This window comes from Falco punctatus (genome assembly GCF_963210335.1).
Source record: "Falco punctatus genome assembly, chromosome: 8".
NCBI lineage: Eukaryota > Metazoa > Chordata > Aves > Falconiformes > Falconidae > Falco > Falco punctatus.
In genome coordinates this window covers 56,483,063-56,507,586 of record NC_137588.1, presented here as the reverse complement: position 1 = coordinate 56,507,586, position 24,524 = coordinate 56,483,063, and the positions used below count along the sequence as shown (strand labels likewise).

The 24,524-nt window shown below is 42.7% G+C and overlaps 2 protein-coding genes across 3 annotated transcripts; both read left to right on the top strand.

Moving 5' to 3' along the window:
• The first annotated feature begins 75 nt into the window (after positions 1-75).
• THG1L (tRNA-histidine guanylyltransferase 1 like) lies at positions 76-6,302 on the top strand. Of its 2 annotated transcripts, XM_080398626.1 has the most exons (6): positions 76-318; positions 1,896-2,072; positions 2,538-2,707; positions 3,425-3,513; positions 4,111-4,218; positions 5,506-6,302. In XM_080398626.1, the coding sequence occupies exons 1-6, from the start codon at positions 125-127 to the stop codon at positions 5,665-5,667; spliced, it is 900 nt and encodes a 299-aa protein (XP_080254752.1). In that variant the 5' UTR covers positions 76-124; the 3' UTR covers positions 5,668-6,302. The 2 variants fall into 2 exon arrangements, with proteins under 2 accessions (XP_080254752.1, XP_080254753.1); XM_080398627.1 differs by lacking the exon at positions 76-318 and having other exon boundaries at positions 1,932-2,072; positions 2,542-2,707.
• Positions 6,303-7,330: 1,028 nt separating this feature from the next.
• LSM11 (LSM11, U7 small nuclear RNA associated) lies at positions 7,331-23,631 on the top strand. The gene is made up of 5 exons (XM_080398554.1): positions 7,331-8,265; positions 8,296-8,844; positions 12,418-12,557; positions 13,321-13,404; positions 14,962-23,631. The coding sequence occupies exons 2-5, from the start codon at positions 8,421-8,423 to the stop codon at positions 15,364-15,366; spliced, it is 1,053 nt and encodes a 350-aa protein (XP_080254680.1). The 5' UTR covers positions 7,331-8,265; positions 8,296-8,420; the 3' UTR covers positions 15,367-23,631.
• Positions 23,632-24,524: the final 893 nt, after the last annotated feature.

The window sequence follows — 24,524 nt, the reverse complement described above, 5'->3', positions numbered from 1 at the left end:
GCCCCACCCGACCGCGCCCCACCCCCCGACCGCCGAGTAACATAGAGAGGTCCGCCTAGGCGCCCAGAAGGGCTCGGCGCCGCGCTCGCGGAGGGCGCCCGCCGCTTCCGCTTCCGCTCTGGCAATGCTGGGGAGCTGGCGGGCTGCGGCGGCTGTCGTTGCGTGGAGCGGGAGGTGGGCGTGCTGCCAGCGCGGCCGCTGCCGCCGCCTTTCCATGGCGAAAAGCAAGTTCGAGTATGTGCGGGACTTCGAGGCGGACGACACGTGTCTGCCTAACTGCTGGATAGTGGTCCGGCTGGACGGCCGCAACTTCCACAGGTGGAGACCGGGCGGGCAGCCGGTGGCCGGGGCGCTTATAGCCGTGTCTCGGCTGGCGGGAAGGCGAGCGGGAGTTTCCTCGGCCTAAAGGCGCCGGGGGTGCGGGCCCCGGGTGCTGTGCCGGGAAGAGGGATCCCGAGTGGTGCCGGGCGGTTGGCCTCGGCTGTTCCGTGCCTGACCCGTGTGAGTCCTGCAGCGTGTGGCAGATTATCTGAAGATCTTACTGAATCTTTCTATATTTTGTGTTTATGTAACAGTTAGTTAGAAGAACGTTTTGATTCTAAGGAGTTAACCTTCACGATGGAATTATGTTAGCATTTATTAACCAGTGATGTATGAATCGCTGTACTGCTTGTTATCCGAGACTGTTACTGGAAGTCCCTATGCTGCAGACCATAATACCCTTAGTCTTTACTCTCTAGACCATAACCAGAGCACCCAGGTTCTGTTGTGTGTAGGATGAGTTATTGGACAGCTTGGCAAGGCCGATATCCAGCCTTCCAACTTGGCAACAAAGCTAACTTTTAAGGTGTCCTGAAGTGAACTACCTTCATTATAATACTGAAAGTCACACCCACAGGTCAAGAAGACCCTTGCCCAGGTGAAGACCCTTCCCCTGCGCAAGCATAGTTACAGAAAAGGATGACACAGCAAATACTACAATTATATGCAAATTTCTAACCAATCATTGTAATTGGGAGTGTACGACCTTGTAATTTTGTGTATAAATGTAATGGTAAAATCCACACAGGTGTGCTTGATTTGTGGTGATGCCACTGAGCACCCAGCACTGCAATAAAGGCGTGCCTGCTTCTTAATACTACATTGGTGTTAAGAGGCTTGATCCCCGATTTCGGTGACAGGTGCAGGGGTTGCAGGCCCTTCCCCCCCCCCCCCCCCCCCCCGCCCCCCAGGACCTACAGAGCCTTCACTCGGCCTCCCCAGCGCACAGGATTACTGCTGGTGTTTTGTCTCCAAGGACCACGGGCAGCTTCAGAACCCTGCCTTTGCAGGGTGGCTGGGAAATGGCATACCAGTGCCTTGGGTGTGCTGGGGGAAAGCCAGCCACTGGTGTACAGGGATGTTTATTTGTGTTCGGAGTCAGTGCCTGTGTGGCATTCGCCTTTCTTGGGGGTAAATAGAGCACAGTTCTCACAAGGGTCGGTGACACATATTCTTGCTGGGGATTTTATTTCTGGTTTGGATGTGTGGGGTTCTGGTAAAGCTCTCAAGTTTTGCCAAGTTTATTGTAATGTTGCCCCTATTGGACTGAGTATAAAAGGCACTCTAGGAGAAAGCGAGTTTTGTCATCCTTTTCCAAGTCAGATATGGAAACCAGTCGTTTTGAAGGACTGGTTAGGGTGAAGATACTGATGGGAAAGAGAATGGGTAATCAGTTATCCAGAGTGTATAAGAAAGCAGGGTTTTGTTAGTGCTTTTCATACGTGGAGGGAATTCACTGTCAGTATTGGCAGGATACCGGAAATCAGGATCCTGCCAGAAGGAGGAAAATGAATGGGTTAGCATTTTTGAGTAGCTCTTTAAGGGATTCATATTTGACCATTTTTGCTTTGAAGGTTTTCTGAGCAGCATGAGTTCAAAAAGCCAAATGATGACCGTGCTCTTCATCTGATGACCAAGTGTGCCCAGACAGTGATGCAAGAATTGGAGGATATTGCTATTGCTTATGGACAAAGTGATGAATATAGTTTTGTTTTCAAAAAGAACAGCAGATGGTTTAAAAGAAGAGCAAGGTAACGACTACTTTGATAGTGAAGTGAATGTATTTTTAACATCTCTCTCTAAACCTGTAATTCTTCTTCAGAGTTGCTTTTATCTGCCCAGAGGTTAGGAGTAGGGCTGTGTTTGGGTGCATATGCTGCAGGTAGTTCAAGTTCATGTGAATTCTTTGCCTGTGATCTCTCAGGAAAGTATGTTCAGTGATACAGAGCTTTTAAAAAAGAAAGTTTTGATAGAACAAACGTCGGAAACAAACATTGTTAGAACAAACATTCTTTTAACAAAATGTTACCTTTTCCAAACTCTTGAATCTCAGTACTTCCTGTTCTTCAAAAGACTATGCAGCTGCTGATTTGTTGGGCCATTATTTAGGAAATGCTGCTGTCCACCAGAACTATCGCTACCGATACCTCAGATAATCACGTATATAATCATATTTATATATTTCTTTCTTTTTCCTTTTACTTTGTGTTTGCAAGTAAGTTCATGACTCATGTGGTCTCCCAGTTTGCCTCAAGTTACGTTTTCTATTGGAAGGATTACTTTAAGGACCAGCAACTTCTGTACCCACCAGGATTTGATGGACGAATTGTGTTGTATCCAAGCAACCAAAATTTAAAGGATTACCTCAGCTGGAGACAAGCAGACTGTAAGCATTTCTAGAAAATGGAGATTTGTACAGTTGAGTTCTCTTTCTGTCTGACTAGAAACGCTTTCATTGCTAGTGTTTTTGTACATATAGGTATCAGTGAAAGGTAGGTAGGGTGGTAGTTTTAAACAAACAATATTAGGATTGTTTTGGGCTCTGTATGGGTACAGGAAATACTGGTTGAAATTCTGAGTCTTCGGGCTACAGACTATTTGTTACATCCTGGGAGTGAGTTCAGCACAGGAAATGTTATAATTATTAATAGAATTAAATTATTATCTTTCGTGTTTTGGGTTCATTTATCCAAGGTAATCTTCTTAGTGAGGGGATGTGAATGTTCAGATTCACACCATGTAGCAACTAAAAGTGCTATATATTCCATGCTAGAACAGACCATTTGATTTACTTTCTAGGCTTGTGTTAGTTAGTACCTAGTCCCTGTTGCTGAAATGAAGATAATTTGTTACACATAACCCTTCACCCTCCGCTCTCCCTTTTCAAAAATATAATGAAATCTATCTTCTAATTGTTCTTACGATGTGCATTACTATAAAAAATGGATCAGAAAGACTGTGTCTTCTCTAGCAATGGATATTATTAATTCCCTTTTATTCTTGCTTGTTTCTTGGATATGAGTCTGGAAATAAAGTTGGGTTTTTTTCCAACTAGTCACTCAGATTTGGTAAATACTGTTTCTCTCTTCTCTTTTTTTGGTAGGCCATATTAATAACCTTTATAATACAGTGTTTTGGATGCTTGTACAGCGAAGTGGTTTGACGCCAGTGCAAGCACAGGACAGACTTCAGGTAAGAGTCTCTTGAGGTCATGCTTTTTTCCACTTACAAAGAAAATCATAAGATTTGCAAAGCTGTGTCTTGCCTACCCAGCAGCCCTGGCTGGCTTGCCTGTTCTTACTGTAATAATTTTGTGGGTGTAGATTCAATAACTTCTTGAATTGTACACGTGTTAATATGATGAGCATATAATTTATGTTTGGTCAAATATTAGCAGGATTTAAATTTCTTAATTAGCAAGTTCAGAAATCTTGGAAATGACATACAAACATCCAGTATCTATACACACAAGTACAATGGCAGGATTCAGCTACTGTTGATTCCCAGTCCTTTCTGTAGTATTTGGTCTCATTCTGCGGACTTCAGCAGATTATTTCCGTTTTCTCCTGGAGTCCATTGACTGACTTCTGTTTGCCTTGAAAACGTAATAAAACCCCTCTCTGTTTTAATATCCCCATTTTGCAGTTGGGACAGGTAATTAAACCTTGTAACTTAAAGATGGACAAACCTGTATAAATGTCAGTTTTCCAATATTCGCCCATCTTTTACCCTAGTATTTTGGTTTGTTTGTTTTCTATAAGGTGATGACTTCTTTTCATTTCCTTTCAGGGAACTTTGGCTGGAGATAAGAATGAAATCTTGTTTTCTGAATTCAACATCAACTACAACAATGAACCTTTGATGTACAGAAAAGGAACTGTCTTAATATGGCAGAAGGTAAAATACTATTACCACTTGCTTCATGTTTTAAATAGGTACATTGTGGCAAAGAAGCTACACTTTTAATATCACCAGATGTATCCCAAATGTATGTCTTGGGTATAAATATGTTTTAAAACTAACCACATTTGCCATATAATGATGTGTAAGAGGGCTGATTGTTTTGGAGATGGTTTTGAGATCTGTATCTATGAGCATAGTATAAAAACTAGTCTCTGAAGTCTGGCTTAGATACAGATTATGACAGCGGAGATAAAATGTGTATCAACAGATCACAACGTATATGTGGAATTTCACAAGACTGATATATTTGCTAGATAAATCTTCCTCGTTTAATGAATCATTCACTTGGTTTCTTAGTGGTAACAGCTTTGAAAATTGAGGAAGTATCTTGCTTCCTGAAAAATTACATTTTAATGACTGTTGTCAGTTTGATATGGTGATCGCTGGGGCCTGTGCCAGGCCCTTCATAGGATTAGATCCTGAGTATTTCCACTGCAAAGGAATTAGGACCTTTTGTTTAGTAAGGTAACTCAGCTTATAGTATGCTTGTCCTTGTCTACTGTGAAGGAGCAGAGTAAGGAGTGCAGCTGTTAATGGGGAATTCCTTTTAATCATAACTTGGAAATGTTCATCATTCTAGGATTACATCATTGATCCAGAATTAGTGGAAGAAATCCCTGTCCTGTGTTTTGTATGAGATGAGACCCCAGAGAATCATAAGTGTTTATGGCCTGAATGTCCTCCCGTACTAGGAGATCTTAACTAGAAATACGCATTTCATGTGATCGGGATCCCATCTGTCTGTGTTAAGAGTTCTCCATAACTTGCTCAGCCTTCTGTCTTCTATACATTAATAAAAATAGTAATTCTTTCGTTTCTTTTTAAAGTTGGCCAACAATTTCTATTGCTTCATTTGAACTAATTAGAACAGATAGAGGCTCCCACCTGGAAATATATTCCACTTGTTCTTTATGCATGTTTTTTTTCTTGGTGGTTGTAGAAATCTGCTTTATATAGCTCCAAAGTAAATATTGTACTTTATTCAAGAATACTTGCAATCGGGTGAATTTGCAGCTAATTTCTTCAAGTCAGGTGATGATGACGTGCAGTGTTAACTGCTCATCTGTTGGTCTTTGAATTGAGAATAGACTCTTTCAAAAGATACAGTGTTCAGATTCTGTAGTATGCTATAGGGTTAATCGTTGCTTTTGTTGTAGCTCATTTGTGAATCCCTCCCGCTGGAGTCATACATGTCTGCTAATGTGTCAACTGTATTTTCAGATTAACGAAGTCATGACTAAGAAAATAAAACTACCAAAGGAAGCAGAAGAAAAGGAAGTTGAAGTTACCCGGACTAGGACTAAAGTTGTTCCCCTGCACTGTGACATTATTGGGGACCAGTTCTGGGAGGAATATCCTCAGATTCTGGCGGAGGATAGTTGATACCTCTGAGTATAACTGGTAGTTCACATTTTGCTCTGCTTGGGTTGTTGGCAAGTGAGCATGAATGGTGGCTGGCGGAGCTGGACCTGTAACCCTCTTCAACAACATTGAGTTTGGCACTGTTGTTGCCTGAAAAGATGACACTGGTATGTTATCTGATATACAAGGATATGCCCATATGGAAAACTAAAATCATAATATATTCCAATGTGAATTAATAATTGAAGACTTCTACAGATATGCATGTAGAAGGAAGGAGCAAAAGTGTATAGAAATTTCGTGTATTTCTATAGCATTTAAGCCATGAGGTATTTTACTGAACTGCTGAACTATAAAAAAGCTTGCATATTTGAACAGGTAAAAGTAGAGGAGAAAATAATTATTTTGATTTTTTTGTTTCAACTGAGACAGACCAAGATACTTCAATTGGCATTTAGTATTAAATTTCAAGGACAGTGTCTTTAGTCACATTAGTGACAAACTGTTTAACTGCCTAATGTCTCTTGCAGAATTCTTGCAGAAAGGAAATGGAGGAACCCAGCAGTTCCCTGTGACTGATTTTAAAAGCTTTTGTCAAATGTACAGGATTTTTATACTTTTAAAGAATAAAAATAATTTCTTCCTTGCCTTGTTCATTACTTGGCCTTTCTCATGCCTGGGACTTTTAGTAGTAATCAGTGAAAGTTCCAAACGGTAAAGTTAACAATAAGGGTACTGTATAGACTTGAATTCTGTTTAGGAATTGTGCTCTCATCTTCCATGGTCTTGGGAAGTCATTTGTCTCCTACTGTGCAGTGGAGTGAAAGGTAGCAACAGAGGCATGTTCGTGGTGCCTGCAAAGAGGGTGCTGACAAGAACTTACGTTGCTGTCTGATTTTCTGGGAATGATGCAGACATAACAGTCCTGACAATACATGTTAGTTAAAGGGAAGGGAGGAATGTGTCACCTGGTCTACGCACAGTTTTGTTCTGGCTTAACAATCAGCTAAGACCCTTTGTCAAAACACTTAAATCATAGAGCCTCTCAGAGCAGAAATATTTCTGCTAATGTAAAGGGGCTTGTTCCAGTGTAACTGGAATTGGAGGGAAATAACCTACTTCAGTATATAAATACAACTATAATGATAGGTACTTACATATTCTTACTGCTTTTAACCTTACTGGTTTCAAAAACATGTTGATAGAACAGTAATGTAGCAAGCTGTGGCTAAGGGAGAGAGAGCAGTGGAAAGAAAGAATCAAATGTGACTAAATAAGGTCAGTACTGATTTTTTTCCCATGAATTTGCATAGAAGCCTATTTTGTTTGCCCTCTTCTCCCCACAGGAAGAACTTAGACATTTACAGCAATGTGCACTTTGTTTTGTGGGATTTTTTTGTATGGGGTGGGTGGGTGTTTCTTTGGGTTTTTTTTAAACTATAAACAGCTACTGATGTATACTACTCTGCAGTTTCTTTCTGAAATTGAACAATGAGTCTTATGTGCTTGTAGTGCAGAGCTTCCCCTTTACTGCTGTGTGCTAATAGCGAGCAGTTAAGTACATGCAATGAGAGAATGCATATCACTTTCAATTTGTAGAATGGGCTGTATAATTCCCAGGAAGAGGATATGAGGGGTTGTGAGATAATGATTCTGAATGAATCACTCACCGCACCAGTCATTTCCTCCTAAGAACTTCCTATCTGCCTGTCTGGCGGTTTTGGAGGTGGGGGGGTTGGTCTTGTAACACAAATGTAATTTAATTGACTGAAATGCCATGTCACTACCTGGTGCCTGACTTTGGACATAATGTATAAAGCAACTGTTCCAGAGGTGGTAACATTTGGATTTTGGGGTCTGAATAAAGGGGGGAAAAAATTTTGGCAACAGTGATTCATGTCAGGAAAGCTGTAGGTTTATTGTATGTTATGACTACCTGATACATAAATAGATACACTGTAGAATGTATGTACCTTGTGTGTGTATAAAAAAGGAGTTTGTAGTAGGTTTTGTCCTCAGAGTCTTCTAATTGACTCATCCTACAGCAATATGTAGTAATTAAACATACCTCTTTACAGATGGATGCAGACTTTGGAACCAAGGTAGGCATTGTCTGTACAGCCATGGCCTTTAATTTGTACTAACAAAAGTGCTAGAGAAAGGAAGTGCCTGGGGTATCCTCATGCATAAAGTCATACAACTTTGTAGCTGTAGGGCGAAAATCAATCTTCCCAAGCTTGAAGAACAAGCTGGCGTTAGCGGCACACACAGCTCCACCTGCGGCCCCTGCCGCTGCTCACAGCTGCTTCTGCGGCTGCAGGGGCCCTGTCCTGCGGCGCCGGGCAGGAGTGCGGGTTTCCTCTGCCATGCTGCTGGAACGGGAAGATGTTTGTGGAAGACTAACGGTGGGCGGTGGCATCGGTTACGGTACAGACCCTCGCAGTGCTCACGCACGCTGCCTCGGTTTTCTTCGGAGGAGTGTGCCTGCGCTGTTACAGCCTCTTAAAGATTAAAATGCCAATTCTCCTGCAGCCGCCTTTTGCCCAGGTGCCTTTCAGCTGCCCGGGGCAGGTGGCGGGGCGCACCCCGGACGGGCGGGGCGGGGCGGCCGCACCGGCAGTTGGCGGAGGGCGCAGCACGGCAGGGAAGCCGCGGGGACAGCGCAGCCCGAGCCCCCCGGGCCGCCGGCGGTGCCTCCCCCTCGCCGCCAGGGCCTGGGCGGGGCGGCAGCGGCCCCTAGCGGCGGCGGGCGGGGCCGCGGCCCGCAGCCCGGCATGGAGGAGGCCGAGGGGGCTGCGGGCGGCGCGGAGCAGCGGGGCCCCCGCCGCCGGCCCGGGCCCGAGCGCTCCCCCAGCCCCAGCCGCCTGGACGTGAGCTCCAGCCGGTTCGATCCGCTGCTGGCGCTGTACTCCGCCCGCACGCCGCTGCCCTTCCCCGCCGCGCCCTGCTTCAACAACCTGGCCGAGTACGAGAGCTTCCAGCGCGGCCTGCTCCGCCCGCGCGGCCGCCGCGCCGCTCCCTCCCGCCGCGGCCCGCCCGCCTCCCGCGCCGTCCGCCGCGGGCCGCCCGCCGCCGACCCCGAGCGCATCCAGCGCCTCCGCAGCCTCATGGTGAACGCGGGCCCCGAGCAGGAGGCGGCCGAGGGCGGCGCGGCCCGGCGCCGGCGGCCGCCGCGGAACGTCCTCACCCGGATGCCCCGTAAGAGCGCGGGCGGCCTGAGGGAGCGGGGGCCGAGCCGGGGGGCTGCGGCGAGGCCTGAGGGCGCAGCCTGGGCCGGGGGGGGCTGAGGGGGGGCGAGGGCTGCGGGCCGGGCCCGGCGGCGGCCGGGGGGCGGGGGGCTGTAGGTGCCGGCGGGGGCTGGCAGAGCTGGGGTGGAGGCGGCCCTCGGGTGGCAGGTGAGGGGGCCCGGCCTCTGCCATTGCTGGTGGCGGTACGGCGGTGGCCCCACGGTGGTGGCCTCCTGTTACTCGGTGATGTTCACCCTCTTGATTTTGAGGAAAAAAGGTTGAGAAACTGCAGCTGGTTTTAAACCGGGAAGCAGATTGGAGCCGGTGCCGCTTGTAGTTAAATCACAACCGCAGCATGAGGCTGTAACGCACGGCTGTACCTTGTCACTAACCCTACACCCTGGGGGCATAAATACAGGCGTGGGTTTCGAGTAACCTGATGGTAGAACAGTGGAATGAGGTGGCAGGCAGCTGTGATGTTGCTAAATTCATCAGCTGTGATGATGATGTGCGTTTCTTGCATGCATTTATGCCTACGGTGTAAGTATCAGAGTAGTAGCCCCTCACCGTGAAGGGGTGCAACTTATGCACCTACACCAAGAATCAAATGGCATTGCTATCAAATGAGTTGTAACTTCAGCACACTTAATTACAAGTACTGTGTGTTTTCTGGAATCACAGCGTCTCTTCTAATCGCCAGCATCACCTTAATGTTCTTTTTATAAAAAGGCAAGACCCAAAACATTCCATTGTGAATGCCCAAAGCAGGACTTTTTTCTTGCTTAGACACCAAAGCAATGCATTTGTTGCTGTAGGTGGTGCATGATCTTCAATATCGTGTCACCTTTGCGTTCTGCACAAATGCAAAGGTTCTCTTGCCTTAGGATTTCCAACAGAACTGACCTTAAATATTGATTTAAGATCTTAATAGAAAGCATCTGTATTTAGAACACTGTGATGGAAATTGGAAAAAAAAACCTCTCTGTAAGACTTAACTTTAGTGATGGCCTAGCAAATAAATCACACGGTTTCACTAAGGGCATGTATTTAATATCCATACTTCTAAGGCTGGACAGCGCGGACTTTGAAGAAGACTGGCACAACTGACACAGAAAGTGCTATTCAGCAATCTGGAGAATTTTAAGAGTAGCTTATAGCCAAAATTGTGTGCTTTCCCTGTAAACGGGGGGGCTGTCTGCACTGCAGGTGGGCCAGCGTTTGAAGCTTCGATGTGAAGGTGGTAGCTGCCTCTGAAGGCAACTGTGATACATGGTTTGCTGCGTCCAGCAGTTGTGATGCTGTGCTCCTAGATAGCTATGACAAGGTATGACATGTTCCTTAAATTCAGTGGGTCAGAAATGTAAAATGGAGCTAAAATTTTGCCTGTCATGAGGGGTGATTTCATGTTGCCATCAAAGTAAGAAGGAAGCTACTTTAGCAGTGCTTGGTTTGGATCAGTTCAGGAGAAGCTAGTTCTAATTACTTTGCATTTACCAAGGGGCAGAGAACTCATGTGCAAGTGGTTACCACAGGCTGGTTAGAAAGGCGTTTGATGGTGTTCTGAAGTATTTCCACTCTTCTAACTTGTTTTTGCTCTTGTTTTTTAATTTTGCTATTTAAGGCTACCCTGAGGATAGGGACTTGAACTTAATCAGAGTTGGGATCTTTATTTTCTCTCTCCTGGGGTACTTGCCCTCTGGGTTACAGTGGAAAACCACCTTCTTATGTCATTCTTATGAATCCTGGCATTAAGTATGTGCTTATTTTATATAAATAGGGATTGGATTTTGAGTACAAAACCAACTAGGTAACTATTTTCTCTACAGATTGAAAAATTGATGCTAATACTTAGCAGCATCAGGTGAAGCTGGAGGTTTGCCCTGGTGAAGCCGGAGTCTTATGCAGCACGGAAAAGTGGAAAAAGCATGGGTTGTCTAGGTGTGGTAGAGCTGTAAAGTAGTGTTTTCTGCCAGGCCTAAAGGGGTGCCAGCAAGCAAAGGCATAGTCAGAAATAAAGATTGTACTTGGATTTTTATAAGAAGATGTAAATAAAGTTTGTATGTGAAGGCAACACCGGAATCTAAATAAAATAAAATAAAATAAAAAATTAAATCTGAAATGATCCTGTAAATTATTAGGGTTGGTTAGAAAAACAAATGTTATCTGATTAAAAACATCAATCTGATATAGTGATAGTGTCATCTGTGGTTCCCCATGATGGATTTGTGACTTCAGAACGTAAGTTCATCATCAGTTCGGCTGCAGGAAGCAGAGGGACTCCTGAACAGACCCCCATAAGCAAAGCTGGGAGGTACTGAGACAGCTTACGCTCTGTCTGAAAGCAATTTTCTCCAGCTGTCCAGCTGCAGAGGGCTGGCAAGGAGACAACGGATCTCAAAAAATAAACATGATAGGTTAATTCAGAGGAAACTGCTTTAGATTTCCCTGCTGTGGCTAAGAATTACCATGCAGCCAAATACTGCAGATCAGCTGTCACATGGTAACATTTTACACTCACAGGATGCATTTTCTGGTGTGCAAATCAAACCTTGAATACATAGTCCCTAAAGCACAAGGCACGAGATCATCTCTGACCCAGATATTTTATTAATATCAAGAACAGTGTGAGAATTTAGACCATTATTTTTCCCTGACTCTTAGTAGGAATTGTACAGCAATCCTGGGGCTGTGTTTGCACAAGCGAACGAGTAGCTGTAATTTATCACTGGAATGGCTTCATCCTGGTGCGGGTGGAAGTTGTAAAGTAAATAATATCTACCCCTCTAGATAATTTACATTTGCAAAGATCTCTAGTGTGTAGGTAAGGCTTGTGTGTACCAGGTAAGCTGTATGTTTTACTGAATTCCTTTGGTTTTGCCCTGACTAAAAGCATTATTATTCTGTGCTTTAGCGTGGTTTCATTGGTGGCTGCTGCTTATAGTCACCTTCTTTCTTTTTGCCAAAGACCTGTACGTCTTTCAAGGACGTTCAGCTAGCTGCTGAGAGTTTAACTGAAGCAATGGATTTTCATAAAATTAAACTGATCCAGTTTAACTGGTTGAAGAACTTGAGCCATTCATTGTTTCAGAAATCTTGCAAGGAAAAGGAATGCTTCTGATAATACTTTATTAACAGATCAAAACTAATCCATTTGTCTTTTCCGTGAAACTTTCTCTGTCTTTGTGGGCTTTCAGTTACCTATGAACCACTTTTATTTAAGATTAGCATTACTTAGTATGTTTTTTTAATGGAGCAAAAAGATTTTTGGCTAAGGCTGGTTTGGCTGTGGGTTATGTAAAGCAAAACCTTCATATTTTTTTCAAGTCTTTGCTGTCCCCGTTATAAGAAGAGTTTTGGTGGTCCAGTAATGACAACTGCAGTGCATTACAGTGCTCTGGGGCTTCTCATTTCTTTTGCTGTGAACACAAGTGTTATACCAAGATCTGCCATACTTCTATGTAGAGTAGATTTCTACATATTTTATTATATTTGTATATTTACATGTATTTTGTTGAAGACTGGTGATGTACTCTTTCTGTTTTAGTCCATGAAGGCAGCCCACTGGGGGAACTTCATCGCTGTGTCCGAGATGGTGTAAAAATCAATGTCCATATCCGCACTTTCAAAGGGCTTCGTGGAGTCTGCACAGGGTTTTTGGTTGCATTTGACAAGTTCTGGAATATGGTAATTATTGTTTCAGCCCTTAATTTATAACTGCTATATCAAAAACTTGAAATTTGCAACAGGTTTAAGCAAATCATATTTTGAGAGAACTGACGTGGTAGGGTGTTTCATAAAGCATTTGCTCTGGCACTGAGTGCTGGGTTTCAGGCTAAGTGGTTCTTGGTGTTGGGATTGGTACATCTGAGAGGTACCTAGCCATCTTAGAGAGGTTTTAGGTGAGAGAGAAGCTTTGAAGAGTTCTCAGCATCTTCAAAGTTTTTTTCTAAAGAACTCAGAAAGGCGGAACATGAGGAATATCAGAAGCTTTCAAAGCTTTCTCTGCAACACCCAGTCGTCTTACAGTGGTAGCCGCTTCTCTGTTTTCTTTCACTAACATACCACTGGGATGTCACTGACAAAAGATTTTTTTTCCCCTGTGTTCTACTTCATGAAGATCTTAAAGACAGCGGATGGAAAAGCAGCTCTTAAATATTTGTGAGCCTGGAGGTGTAAAAAGTTTGGAAATGGGAACAGTGTGAGGGATTTTGCAGGTAAGGCTCACGAAGATTTTGCAAGTAATGCAGAATGGATTCTAGGCTTTGCTGTTGCTTTTATACCTCAGTATGACTTGGATGATTAAGAAGCCAGCTCCAAAGCACAGCTTGTTCCTAGGATGGAGTTTTTCTCAGATAGAACATAATTTCCTGATACTGTGACACAAAGCTGGTCCAAAGCTGCTTCAGACTTTAATTTTGAACTTTCTATTTCTTTTATCGTATTCTAGGCCCTTACAGATGTGGATGAGACATACAGGAAACCAGTAATGGGCAAAGCTTTCTATGCAGAACCTCAGCTCACCCTAACCCGGGTAGGTAAACATCTCCAGTTTTCTTTTTATCTTTTTTGGTATCTCCTTTTTCAAAGTAGTACAAGGGGAGCATCGATTGGAAAACTATATTTACATTTGAAATATTTAATCTCCTTTTATTACAGATGAATCTAAAATGGCTTGAACTGGGGGGGGGACGGGACATGGACACACAAACAGTTTTCTGACATTTTTGAAAGTACTATGGCCATAGTTCAGTGTTACAGAAGTTCCACTTGAGTTTCTAATGTCAGATCATCGTTGCTGACGCTGCTTAGTGCAATATGGTGACCTTCTGTAAGGTCACTGTGGTTTTTGACTTACTTGTTCTGTGCAATTTTTACACCCATGACTGATCTGGTCCACATTTGTCTGCCAGGTGATCTGGCAGTGCATAACTCTGATACTAATGTTCATGGAGCAACAGTCTTCGTCTCCAGCCAGCAAAACAGTACATCTGTTTGGTCACTTGAACTTCTAGTCTAGGTGCTGTGAAGCCCAAGATTCTGCATGTTGCTCCAAAGCAAGACACTCTCTAGGATCCAGCTGCGAATAAAGATGTTTATGAAGTTGAGAACTGAGGAGATGATAGATGAACTTCTGAACAATGAAGGGGGGAAAAAAGTAGTGACAGGGCTGTCCCTGTTGAATGGCATGGCTCTGGGCCTTCTGAACATCAGAGAAGCATCACAAAAACTTTTAAGCAGTTTCATTGTGAGGCATTTGCTTTCAAATTCCTGCCATTTAAATCTCTTTTCTGATAGATCCCACCCTTCCTTTTTTAAAGATTAGTTAAAAATTATCAAGTTGTCATTGTTCCTTTAGCCCACTCTTACAGGCATTGGCTTTCCATCCTGTTGCTGGGAAGACACAGGATAACCAAGAATCCTTTTCATTTGTCAGTATTTCATAAAAGCTTGCCTGCTGCCAGAGTAAAAGCAGTTTTTTTCCAGTTTCAGCACCATATATTCTTAGATTAATGAGTTCATACAGTGCTTTGGATCTGCTTCTCTAGATTTATTATTTTTCTATTGTTTGTGGTCTGCTCATCTCCCAGAATACCCGCATGGCATCTTTTAGTTTGTTTTGGGGAACATAAAAGTTCCATCATTTTTTCAGTATGCACTCTTTGCTGATTGAGGCCCCTTATCTTAGGGATTCATGTCCTGCCTGAGGACACATGGATGGAAATATCTCTAATACTATCTGATAACATTACAGGAGCGCTGGGGGAGAGTGAGCTAACAGAGAAACTTGGTAGCTCTCTGTTGTTCCTGACCAAAGTTAAATGCTACTGCACATCAGTATTGCTGTCCAAATTAAATTCCGTGGTGCTCACGTAAAGATACTCATGTGCATGCAAGAGATCCGTTCACCTTATGTTGCTGTTTGACTTGGCAAGAAAACCTCGTCTTTATTGCTGGTAAAGATTCTTCACTAATTGTGTGTTGTGAGCTCCGATTTGAGATCGTACACGCAAATACCATGTAGAAATGCTGAACAAGCAGCCTCTCTTGTTTTATGAATGTGGTCATATACACAAATGTTCTTTTACAGCTGTTTGACAGACTCAAACTGCAGGAGTCCTCAGTAAAGAAGGGAGCTGACTCAAAGACTGTCTCAGAGGAGCTAGCCTTGACAAATGACTCTCAGACGCTGGGATTGAAAATTGGATTGGGACGAGGGAGAGCAGAAGATGAGCGCGAGAAGCAGAAGCGCTTGGGCAGAGCTGGAGAAAAGAAGATGCCAGGTGACAGTTTGCATCTGGCTGCCAGAGGTGAAGCTGATGTGGGTAGCAGGACTGCCCACGCAGAGGGTGCCACTGCTGGTGGTACCCATGCAAGAAGCCGTTCACAGAGAAAAAGGCGGCCCAAAGTGGATTATCAGCAGGTGTTCACACGTCACATAAACCAGATTTTTATTCGAGGAGAGAATGTCTTGCTTGTGCACTTAGCACATTGACGTGGCTGAGCCTTTGTCAGTGTATTTATTTGATAGCATGAATTGCCGCTGTAGCTCTCATTGCTATTTAGCGTTCTCATTAAGTATGATGGTACTGTGACTGGTTTCCCCTTGCCAAACAAGGGAAATAATTCTAAGTGGAGCACCCTGAACTTGATGCCAAAGCAGCCTCCTTAGATCTCTGTCAGGGGTCTCAGGACAAGGTCAGCAACACAGTTGTTGCTGTGAGATGAGGGAGGTAAGCACAGTCCCTCTGCTCCTTAAATAGAAGCTAAATGGAAAGGGCTGGAAGAGAATTTTGGTGTACTCTGTTATAGGAGCTAATTGTGGCACATGTTTAAGGACTTTTAAGATTAGATCTCCACTTGAAATGACTCATAAATGCTATTTTGCATGTTCTGAATAATCTCAAGAGAAGATTGAAAATGAAACCAACAGTTTATCTGCTGTTGTTACATGGATGTCCTCTTCTCCAGACATAATTCTGATAGTCATTTTGAAGTAGCCCATAAAAAGGTGGAGTGACATACTACTGATGGCTGTTAGCCTGTTCTTCGTAGTTAGCTCTGTAATGCCCTGTGTGATAGACAACCTCTTAATTGAAAACTGCTCTGTTTGTGTGAACGATGGCAGGATTTTAATTTGTTTTCAGTATCAAAGCTTAGGCTTCTGTTGTAACGCTGTGCTTTAGCCCTGTGTCACCAGCAAGCAGCTAATGTAGCTGATCCAGGGACCTCCATATTATCTGTGAATGTTGTGGATGCAGATGGAAAATTGTACTTTCATATTTCACCAATTTGCTACTTAGTGAAATAGCGAAGTTTGCAAAGATGTAGTTTTTCTTCTCGGATTGAAGTGTTTGTGCTGAGCACAACTGTACTGTATCTAAGCGCCTTTCAAGTTCCCTGTGTTGAAACTAGAGGTGCTGTGTCTCCAGCAGTTCTCATGGAGCAGAAATCTTCATGGGTCTTTCCTATCCATATGAATGATGTGTCATCTAATTCCAGTTGAACTGAGCTTTGGAGGTGTGCCTAAAAAATCTTTTGAATTATAGAAGTCAAACTCAGCTCATTAGTAGTTTTATTTTAGCAAGGTTGTTAAAGCTATTGTAGATCAGGCCAGGCTTCTGCAGGTATAAACTGCTTTCCAAGAGAACTGCATGCAGAAGTTTGGGGGTAAATGAAGCTGTTATATTATCTAGTCTGTTCCCTTAGTTGTCGAAGGACACTAGATTGCACGCTGCTATTCCTGTATTCATCTCAACTACCTTATGCTTTGCAGCAGCGCCCTATGTTTAAGGTGAAGTTGGGAGATTGCTTTATAGCAGGTCTTGTATTGCATATAGAGGTCATAAGTCCTCAAACTGAGTGACTGTGGTCTCACTGACATATATTTCTGTTCCTGCAAATGCAACATACTGCTTGCTAGTCGTTAGGGTATGTCTGTTGTTTGGGTGAATTACAGAAATGGTTTAGCAGGAGTTCTGGACAAACAAAGCAGCTGTATGCCTCTGGGGGAGCCTGAAACTTTTATGTCAGCATTTCAGATGACATGGGGCTTGGATGGCTGTTCAGCTCAGCCACTGAGCTGCAAACCCAAGTTCAGCTTGGGACAGAAATGCCTCAGAATAAAAAATACTGTTGAGGCAAAACAGTTTCATGAAGGGTATGGAAAAAAAAAAGAAAAAAGGAAAAAAAAGAAAAAGGAAAAGAGTTTCTACAGTTTCTTACCTACATATCATACATAGCTTTATTGCTGTAATCCCTTCCTACTGTGAACTGAGACTAGGCACTGAAAAGGTTCTTCTCTTGGAGGTTCTTGTTTCCTCTCCTTTTGTGCTGTTCTTGTTTGTGTTCATGTGGGCTACAGTTCTTCCATTCCCCCCCTTCTGTCAGTGCTTTGTCTCCTCAGGACATTCTAAATCTGGTTTAGGGAGATTGTTATTGAATACACCTCCAGTTGTCCTGGCTCTCTGAACCTTGCCTGGTTGGCTTTTCATGTGGTTGCCAACTGACCAGAACCCTCACCAATTGTTAGAAACATGTGAAGCTAGAAACAAGGAGCTTATTTCTGCTCCTGACATCTCAGCAGCTTTTATTGCAAGCGAGTATTTTTTTATGTTTTTGGTTGTGCATTGTTTTTTCCACTCTGCTTTCTGACCGTTTGGGTTTTATTTCAGTTGCTTGGGATGACTTACCTCTGCCTTTTCCATTCATGCCAAAGGCTACTGGTTTTGACCTCTCCTCCTTCCTTTACGCTGGACCAAAGGGTGTCAGATCTCCACTCAAGCCTACGTACTATGACATCTAATTGAATTCTTGCTTTTCTTTACCTCATATTCTTAATTCTCTTTGTCAGCCTAGTTTATACTGCCTTGTGCATTAAATAAGATACGACTACCAGGAATGTTTTTGTGGCTGTACTGCCCTCTTTCCTTGTCAGTTGACACTTTGCTGAGTCCTCAGTTGCTACTAGAAGTCTCAGTGTTTCCTTTCATCAGAAGTTTTTCTCTGAAACCTTGCAGGTGTTTGTTGCTTCACATCTACAAGTTTCTTTTTTCATGTTTTATGAAAAATGCTGGTGCTTAGACTTGCATTTGTGCCTTGATTTTTATATCATCACTGACCTGTTCTTCCAGAACCATCACCTCGGTCAACAAACCTAGTTAAGAACTATACAGTTTGTCTACTTTTTTTGCTCTACCTCATTATTAAACTGGTCCTCCTCTATTTTCGTTGTTGTCTTACCTGTAGAGTTGGTTAAAAATCTCTCTTCCAATTTAGATTTAATGGCTTATTTGGTGATTCTTTGTTTCCTACTTCCCTATCAACCTCTTATTATTACCAAGCTGCTTCCTAAATATAGCCTCTTCTACAATTTCAGATCTTCCAAAATGTCTTCCTTTTCCCTTTTTCTAAAATTGTATCTTTTTTAAGTCTATTATCAAAATGCTGTTTTACAAATTTTGTCTCTTTCAAGCATAGCATTTGTGATTTTCGTCTCTTTCAAGCATCATGATTGTGACTAAGCAAGTGATCCTGTATGTGTTGTCACTTGCATGTTTAATACTTCAAAGTTGCTCTTTAAATAAAATCAAATGTGACATTCTGAATAGAAGTCTCCTACCTCACTTCAGTATTCATTGTAAATCTGTTTAACAAAAACAAAACCAAAAAAAAACCCAACCCTTGGAAACAAATGAGCTTTGGGTTTTTGATTGTTTCTGGTTATTTCTTTCCATGTTTTCCTTTTCCAAACTTAGCATAAAATCCAGGTTCTTTGTTCAAAAGGCTGTCTGCTCCTAGTCATTCCTCCGTTGCTCCAGTGTCACAAAGATGGTATGAGGGTAGATACCTGGAGCTATTATGCTAAAGCATGAAGAATAGGAGCAGGAGGCAGTCTCAAGAAACAGAGAGCTGTGGGAGCGTGAAAAAGCTTTGGGCCAAATACAAAGAACTCTGTGGAAAGGATCAACACACTGGTTGCAACCTGTCCAGAATTCCCAGGACGTTGTTCAGCCTGGTGCTCAGCAGTGATTCCTGTAGCATGTTTATGGTGAGGTACCGAATTAGTACAAGGAACAGTTTTCTGAACTACCTTTGAAGAAGTATTGTGATAATTTGAGAATTCTTTAAGAATAATTTTAAAATAGGAGAGAAATAATGAAACTGGTGAAATGCTGCAGAAATGATGTAACGGAGTAGTCTTGGAATGTGATGTTACAGATACATCTCATGGTGTCGTCATGTATCTTTTCATTGCCAACACAGTTCAGCAGGGAGCCAAGTCTCATGGTTACTTTAGGAGTAGCAATTTTATTTGTATGGTGATAGAATTCTAGGGACGTTTGCAGATAGTCTGAATGAGGTTTTCATGGAACCGCAGCATAAAACCTTGCTGTGCTGTGGGGATGCAGGGAAACTGGGAGGGAGAATCAGGCTGAGTGCTGCATTGTTACCCTAGTTATGGCTGTCGTGGCTGGGATTATTTCTTGGGAAACTCTTCAGCACAGGTTTTACTGAACACTTCTTAAACAGGGCTGTGGTAGTAGAATAGATAAGGTCAAAGGGGAAAAAAGGAGCTTGTAAAAAAGTGTGTGTTTAGTTCCTTCTCTCAACTGACTTACCCAGCTTGTTAATTGCCTGGATTTTTTTTTTTTCTGATTTAGAGGCAGGTACTTAGCATAACCTCACCAGGTGATTATTGCAGTAGTTGGTTTTTCCATCTGCTTCTTGTCCTTCAGTTTCTGGATTCATTTTTTCTGATGCAGCTTTCCCTTCTGTGTCATTGGGAAGCAGGGCGATGTCTCTTGGCAGGAGTAGGCTTGACTGCCTGCTGTTTTTCCCCCCTTCCTAAGGAATGTTACTCCATCCAGTTTTGCATCCAATAAATAGTTTAATTTATAGCCTTTGGCTATTCTTGATTTTCATACTACTCTGCAGACTTTTGGAATTACTTGATCAGAAAAATGATTTATCTTGGGTCGATTGGAGTAAACTGATTTTTTTAAAAAAAACTTTAATTCCTTTTTTACTTATTTTCCTTTCCGCGGTGCTAGGTTTCCCTAGTTTGCTGTTGCAGTAACCCACTTGCACCTATGAATCACTGTGGGTGAAGAAGTGTCCAGGAAAAGAGAAGCAAAGAAAAAAGATGTCTGATTTTTGTTGAATTTGACATTCAGTCCAACATGCTGCCTGTGCTTCCCTTTCTGTTGCTTACTGGCACTGACCTAAGTGAGACAGGTGGAAACTGATTTAATCCAGAATCTTGAAAGCAAATGGAAAGGCAGCAGGGACAGCAAACTGTGAAAACAGAGTTTCTGAAGATGCATATCTCCAGGCAAACTTCTATATTTGATTAAACAGATCAGAATTATAATCACCATCTTAAACTGTAAGCTCTGCAACTGGATAAAATTGGAAGGCACAGTACTACACCCTTTGAGAGGCAGCGCAGCAGCAGTAGCAGTGATGCAGTGATTCCTTCAGCCAGGCAAGCTCTTTCCTCAGAAGCTGTGGAGTTACGTGCTAGTGTCTGCCTCAGGGCATAACTGCAAAATACTGCAAATTAATATGAAGATGTTTTCTCTCCTGCCTGCATTGCAAAGTGTAAATCAAATGCTGAAATATGCGTCTTCTGCAGCCCAGAGCTATTTAACTTCATGCTTTTGCTTCTTGGTACTGGCTTAAAAATTTGAAGTTCATACTATAGCAATCCTAAGACAGTCTTTGCTTTATGAAAGGCTAACACTTACTAGAAATAATATTGGAAAACTAAGCTATTACAGAATTTGTGGATTTCTTAATTGTGTATTGCAAACCAAAAATAGCTATTCCTACGGATATTATCAAGATGCACAAATGGAAATACATGAAGCCACAACTGGAAGGAGAGAGGATAAAGAAATACTTCTCTTCTTCTAGTGAAGGAAGATGATCTTCCTAGAGTGAGATAGTAATTTCAAAGCTAATTCTCCCAGTTTGGAGGCTTGATGGTAGGTGGGTGTAAACTCAAAGTGAATTAAGCATGCACCAAAAACAGAGCTGCAAGAGGCGTGGCTGTTTGCAGACTTGAGTATCAACAGTCTTAACTTTACAGTGAGAGTTTCTAGAGAAGCAACACCAGTCTACACTCCTAATGTCTACAGCATTAACTTCCACGAAAAGTTTGCTTGGCATTATTATCCTCACCCATTAGAAGATGACAAATACAAGGGTCTGTGATGGGCTGCCCTATATTTTTCAAGATGCTGCAGCAGCATACGTAGTGGTGAGATGTGACTAGGTGGACAGAGGAAGACAGGGGCAGCCAGTTGCAATAGGAGCTCAAGGGGGGAGACCTAAAATCTTAGTAATGTCCTTCTAGCTAATGAGCTACAAGTCTAGCAAAGGAGGATAGAGTCCAAGCTTAGTTTTTTAATTTACCGAAAATATTAGTATCAATGTTTTGATTTCATTAATATTAATAAAATACTAATACTCTCGTAGGGTATGCTTGGACCAAAAATTAAGAATGTGCCCAAGTTTTCATTTAGAAACTTTAGCTTGGTCAGAGTTTTTTTTCAGCAGTGCCTGTGTCTCACCTTCAGATAAACATTATTGCAACCTTTTTTTTTTTTAAAGTACTGCATTTTTCATGTAGCCAGTAATGTTCATTTCATACCTAAAAAGTGCTTTAAAGATCCACTGTCATTAGGAGGGTGCACCCATTTTCAGGAGTTTACATACCTTTTCTTCTGTTCTGTCTTGCAACCTAAGATGAAACTGGCAACAGCTGGATGTAAGTAAAGCAATTAAAATTTCCTTGGAAAGTAAAAACAACATTTTAAAAATCACAGCCTTTTCTGTCAGGTGTTGCCCATGTATCACCAGGAAAAAGTATCCATTGCTGCATGGTAGTAAGGTTTTTCTCCACAAGTTTTCTATGTAAGAGCATCCTTTGCTGCATTTTATCCATTAGCAGCCTGGGCCAAAAAAAAAAAAAAAAGAAGCCACTTGAGAAGAGGTAGCCGAGGCAGTCCAGTGGTGGTCGTCCAAGTGGGCACTGCAGGATCAGTGCACTTGATGAAGACTTATCTTGATGGAAAAAAAATGTGCGTAATCTACTGTAAGTATAACTCTGTATGTTTTCCCGACTGTAGGCTTTCATGGCATGCTGAAAGTGTGAGAACAGGCAAAGAAAGAGGAGGGAGGCATTACTTGGTGATAACTCCTTGAAATGGGAGGTTGCTTTCTAGCCTGTACGCTTCGGCATAATTTGGCCAGCACCGGCCATTTGTATTCTATAGGTGAAGGGGGAGTATGCAGAGCCGGTTCTGAAGTGCAGCCTCCGTTGCATTGTGAGCATTTCACAGCACGTGAACTATGCACCAGGAGTCTCTGCCAGACTCCGTCCCTAATAACTGACATGTTTGATCCTGCCTCTAAAATTTTGTAGAGGAAACCCAGTGGGAGAAAAAACAAGCAAACAAATTTCCCCTTTTGAGGCAGGGATGGTAGGAGGCTCGGTTATCCTTGTTAGCTTCCTGGGGGTGCAGGAGTAAGGCCCGCTTTAGTGGAGGAATATCAGAGATGGCTTGTCTCGTGATGTTTACAAGTCCTTTTAGATGTCACTGTAAGTGCTCTTGCTCTTGGCTGGTAGAAGTAAAGGCCTGTCAGGGAAGGAAAATGCCTTCTGATGTTCCTGGATAACTATTTTATTAGCTGCTGGCTTCATAGTGTACACTTGGATGACTTAGCTGAAGAAAATTAGTACACCTGAGACTTTCAGTCAGTCTTGTATTCGTTTAGAATGAGAAGTAGTTTGATCAGTTTGTATAAAAACATATCCATCCTTTTTTCCTCTCAAAAGATCAGTGCTCTCCCTCAGGAAAGAAATGAAAGCTACTCCCACTCCTATAGCGATTGCTTCTGATTTCCACTGCTTCAGAGCAAAGTGCAGCTGTGTCATTGTATCTTCAGCGTGACAGATCATTCTGAGATGAGAAAATGAGAGAATCATTTGGTTTCTTTCGAGCTAAAATGGGCATTACGAGGGGAGCAGTTGTGTTGACCTCTTTTTAGGTGGTGCATGCATCCACTGTAGTTGCATGGATGGGGACTTGTTAACCAATTAGTCATCTATAAAACTTCCTTAACGAACCACAGAGGAGCAGCATGACCTACCAGACTGACACAGGATTGGAAGTCAGTTGCGGACAAATTCTGATCTCTTTACTGCCACTTGCTCACTGAATGGCCTTGGCAAGTCACTTCCCTCCCTCTCCCTTAGGCTGCACAGCTGCAGTACATCTGAGAGCAATCCTTGCCTGTCTCACTAGGATTTGGGGAAGTGGTGAGTGCTATACAAGTGCTAAGTATTGTTATTAAAACTATAACATGTCAGGTAATGCAGATACATAGATCATCTGCCCTCTCCAGGCACTTGACTGTTAGCCTTATGTCCCAGCACGCTAAAAGTGTGCAGGGTATCAGGTACAATGATGCACTTCAGTCCTGAAATTACTTATGTCTTCAAGGTCAGATTTGGTGACTTCAATATCTGTTTCAAAGCTGCAATATCACATTTTGGTCAAATGGTGATAAATGAGAATGTAACTCATTTGTAATACCTTCTCTGTCTTCCTAAATATTTTGTTTCTTAGGAAGCTGATGCTGCTACGAACATACTGAATAATACTGAATTTGCAATATTCTGCTTTCCAGATATATATGTTTATATTTAAAATTGCTATGTCTGCAATGCAATAAATATATCCATGTAACAGTTTGCTTCAAAGCATGATTTTTTTTTGTGCTCTGTCAACGCGCTTGTGTCAGTGATGAAGCTGCTACCGCAGCAGTTAGGACAGATGCCTGGATGTGGAGACCACCAGGTTTGAATACTAGCACTGCTGTCCTCACATGATTTGGGGGCCAACCAGTCATCTGTTGTTCAAGAGTGCATTAATCTACAAAATAAGAATATCATCATACCTGTGTTTTAGAGGCGCAGAAGGGAAGCGAACTTGATGTTGAAGAATGTAATATCTATTGGCCTGATCACTCAAAGGTCTGTTACCTTAGTGTATGGTCTTCTACCATGCCATCAGGAGATGGTTCTCCAGGAATTGGGGAGGTCCACAGCCAGCACCCAAGCACCTGGTCCAGTGTGTGCGTAGCCAGTGGGGAGCCTGACTTCCAGGAACCTTTTTATTCCCGTGGTCAATGAGGCTGATGTGTTTGGATCAGGGATGCTACCTATATAGATGTAGCTTGCTGGAGATGCATGGTAACATACCTGTGCTCTGGAATTCAGATGTTTGCTGCAAGGACTAATTCCCCTTGCAAACTGGGAACTGTTTAAATCTGCAGTGTAAAGCCAGGAGTGGCATTAGGAGGATGCACATAATGAGAAGGATCAGACAGAATTCACAGAAGAGGTCTGCAACCCATTGGCTTTCATTTGCATTTTAAAGTGGTGTTTTACACTGGGTGTCTGCCCTGTCTTCCACGTGTCTGATGTTTCCCTGATGTCTTACAAGTTGATTTACTGTCAATGCGGCAGTAAACTCTTGCTCTTTCAGATTGCAGTTCTGTCCCTTTAATTTACAAGTGCAAAGGTCACGAGTTTTTCTTTGATATTCATGCTGATGCTTAGGGGTAAGTGTGTGCTCAAAT

Coding starts and splice junctions, on each gene's coding strand:
- LSM11 (XM_080398554.1), top strand. CDS start 8,421: ATGGAGGAGGCCGAGGGGGCTGCGGGCGGCGCGGAGCAGCGGGGCCCC. Junction 8,845..12,417: donor CGTCCTCACCCGGATGCCCC/GTAAGAGCGCGG, acceptor TTTCTGTTTTAG/TCCATGAAGGCAGCCCACTG. Junction 12,558..13,320: donor TTGACAAGTTCTGGAATATG/GTAATTATTGTT, acceptor ATCGTATTCTAG/GCCCTTACAGATGTGGATGA.
- THG1L (XM_080398626.1), top strand. CDS start 125: ATGCTGGGGAGCTGGCGGGCTGCGGCGGCTGTCGTTGCGTGGAGCGGG. Junction 319..1,895: donor GACGGCCGCAACTTCCACAG/GTGGAGACCGGG, acceptor TTTGCTTTGAAG/GTTTTCTGAGCAGCATGAGT. Junction 2,073..2,537: donor TGGTTTAAAAGAAGAGCAAG/GTAACGACTACT, acceptor TGTGTTTGCAAG/TAAGTTCATGACTCATGTGG.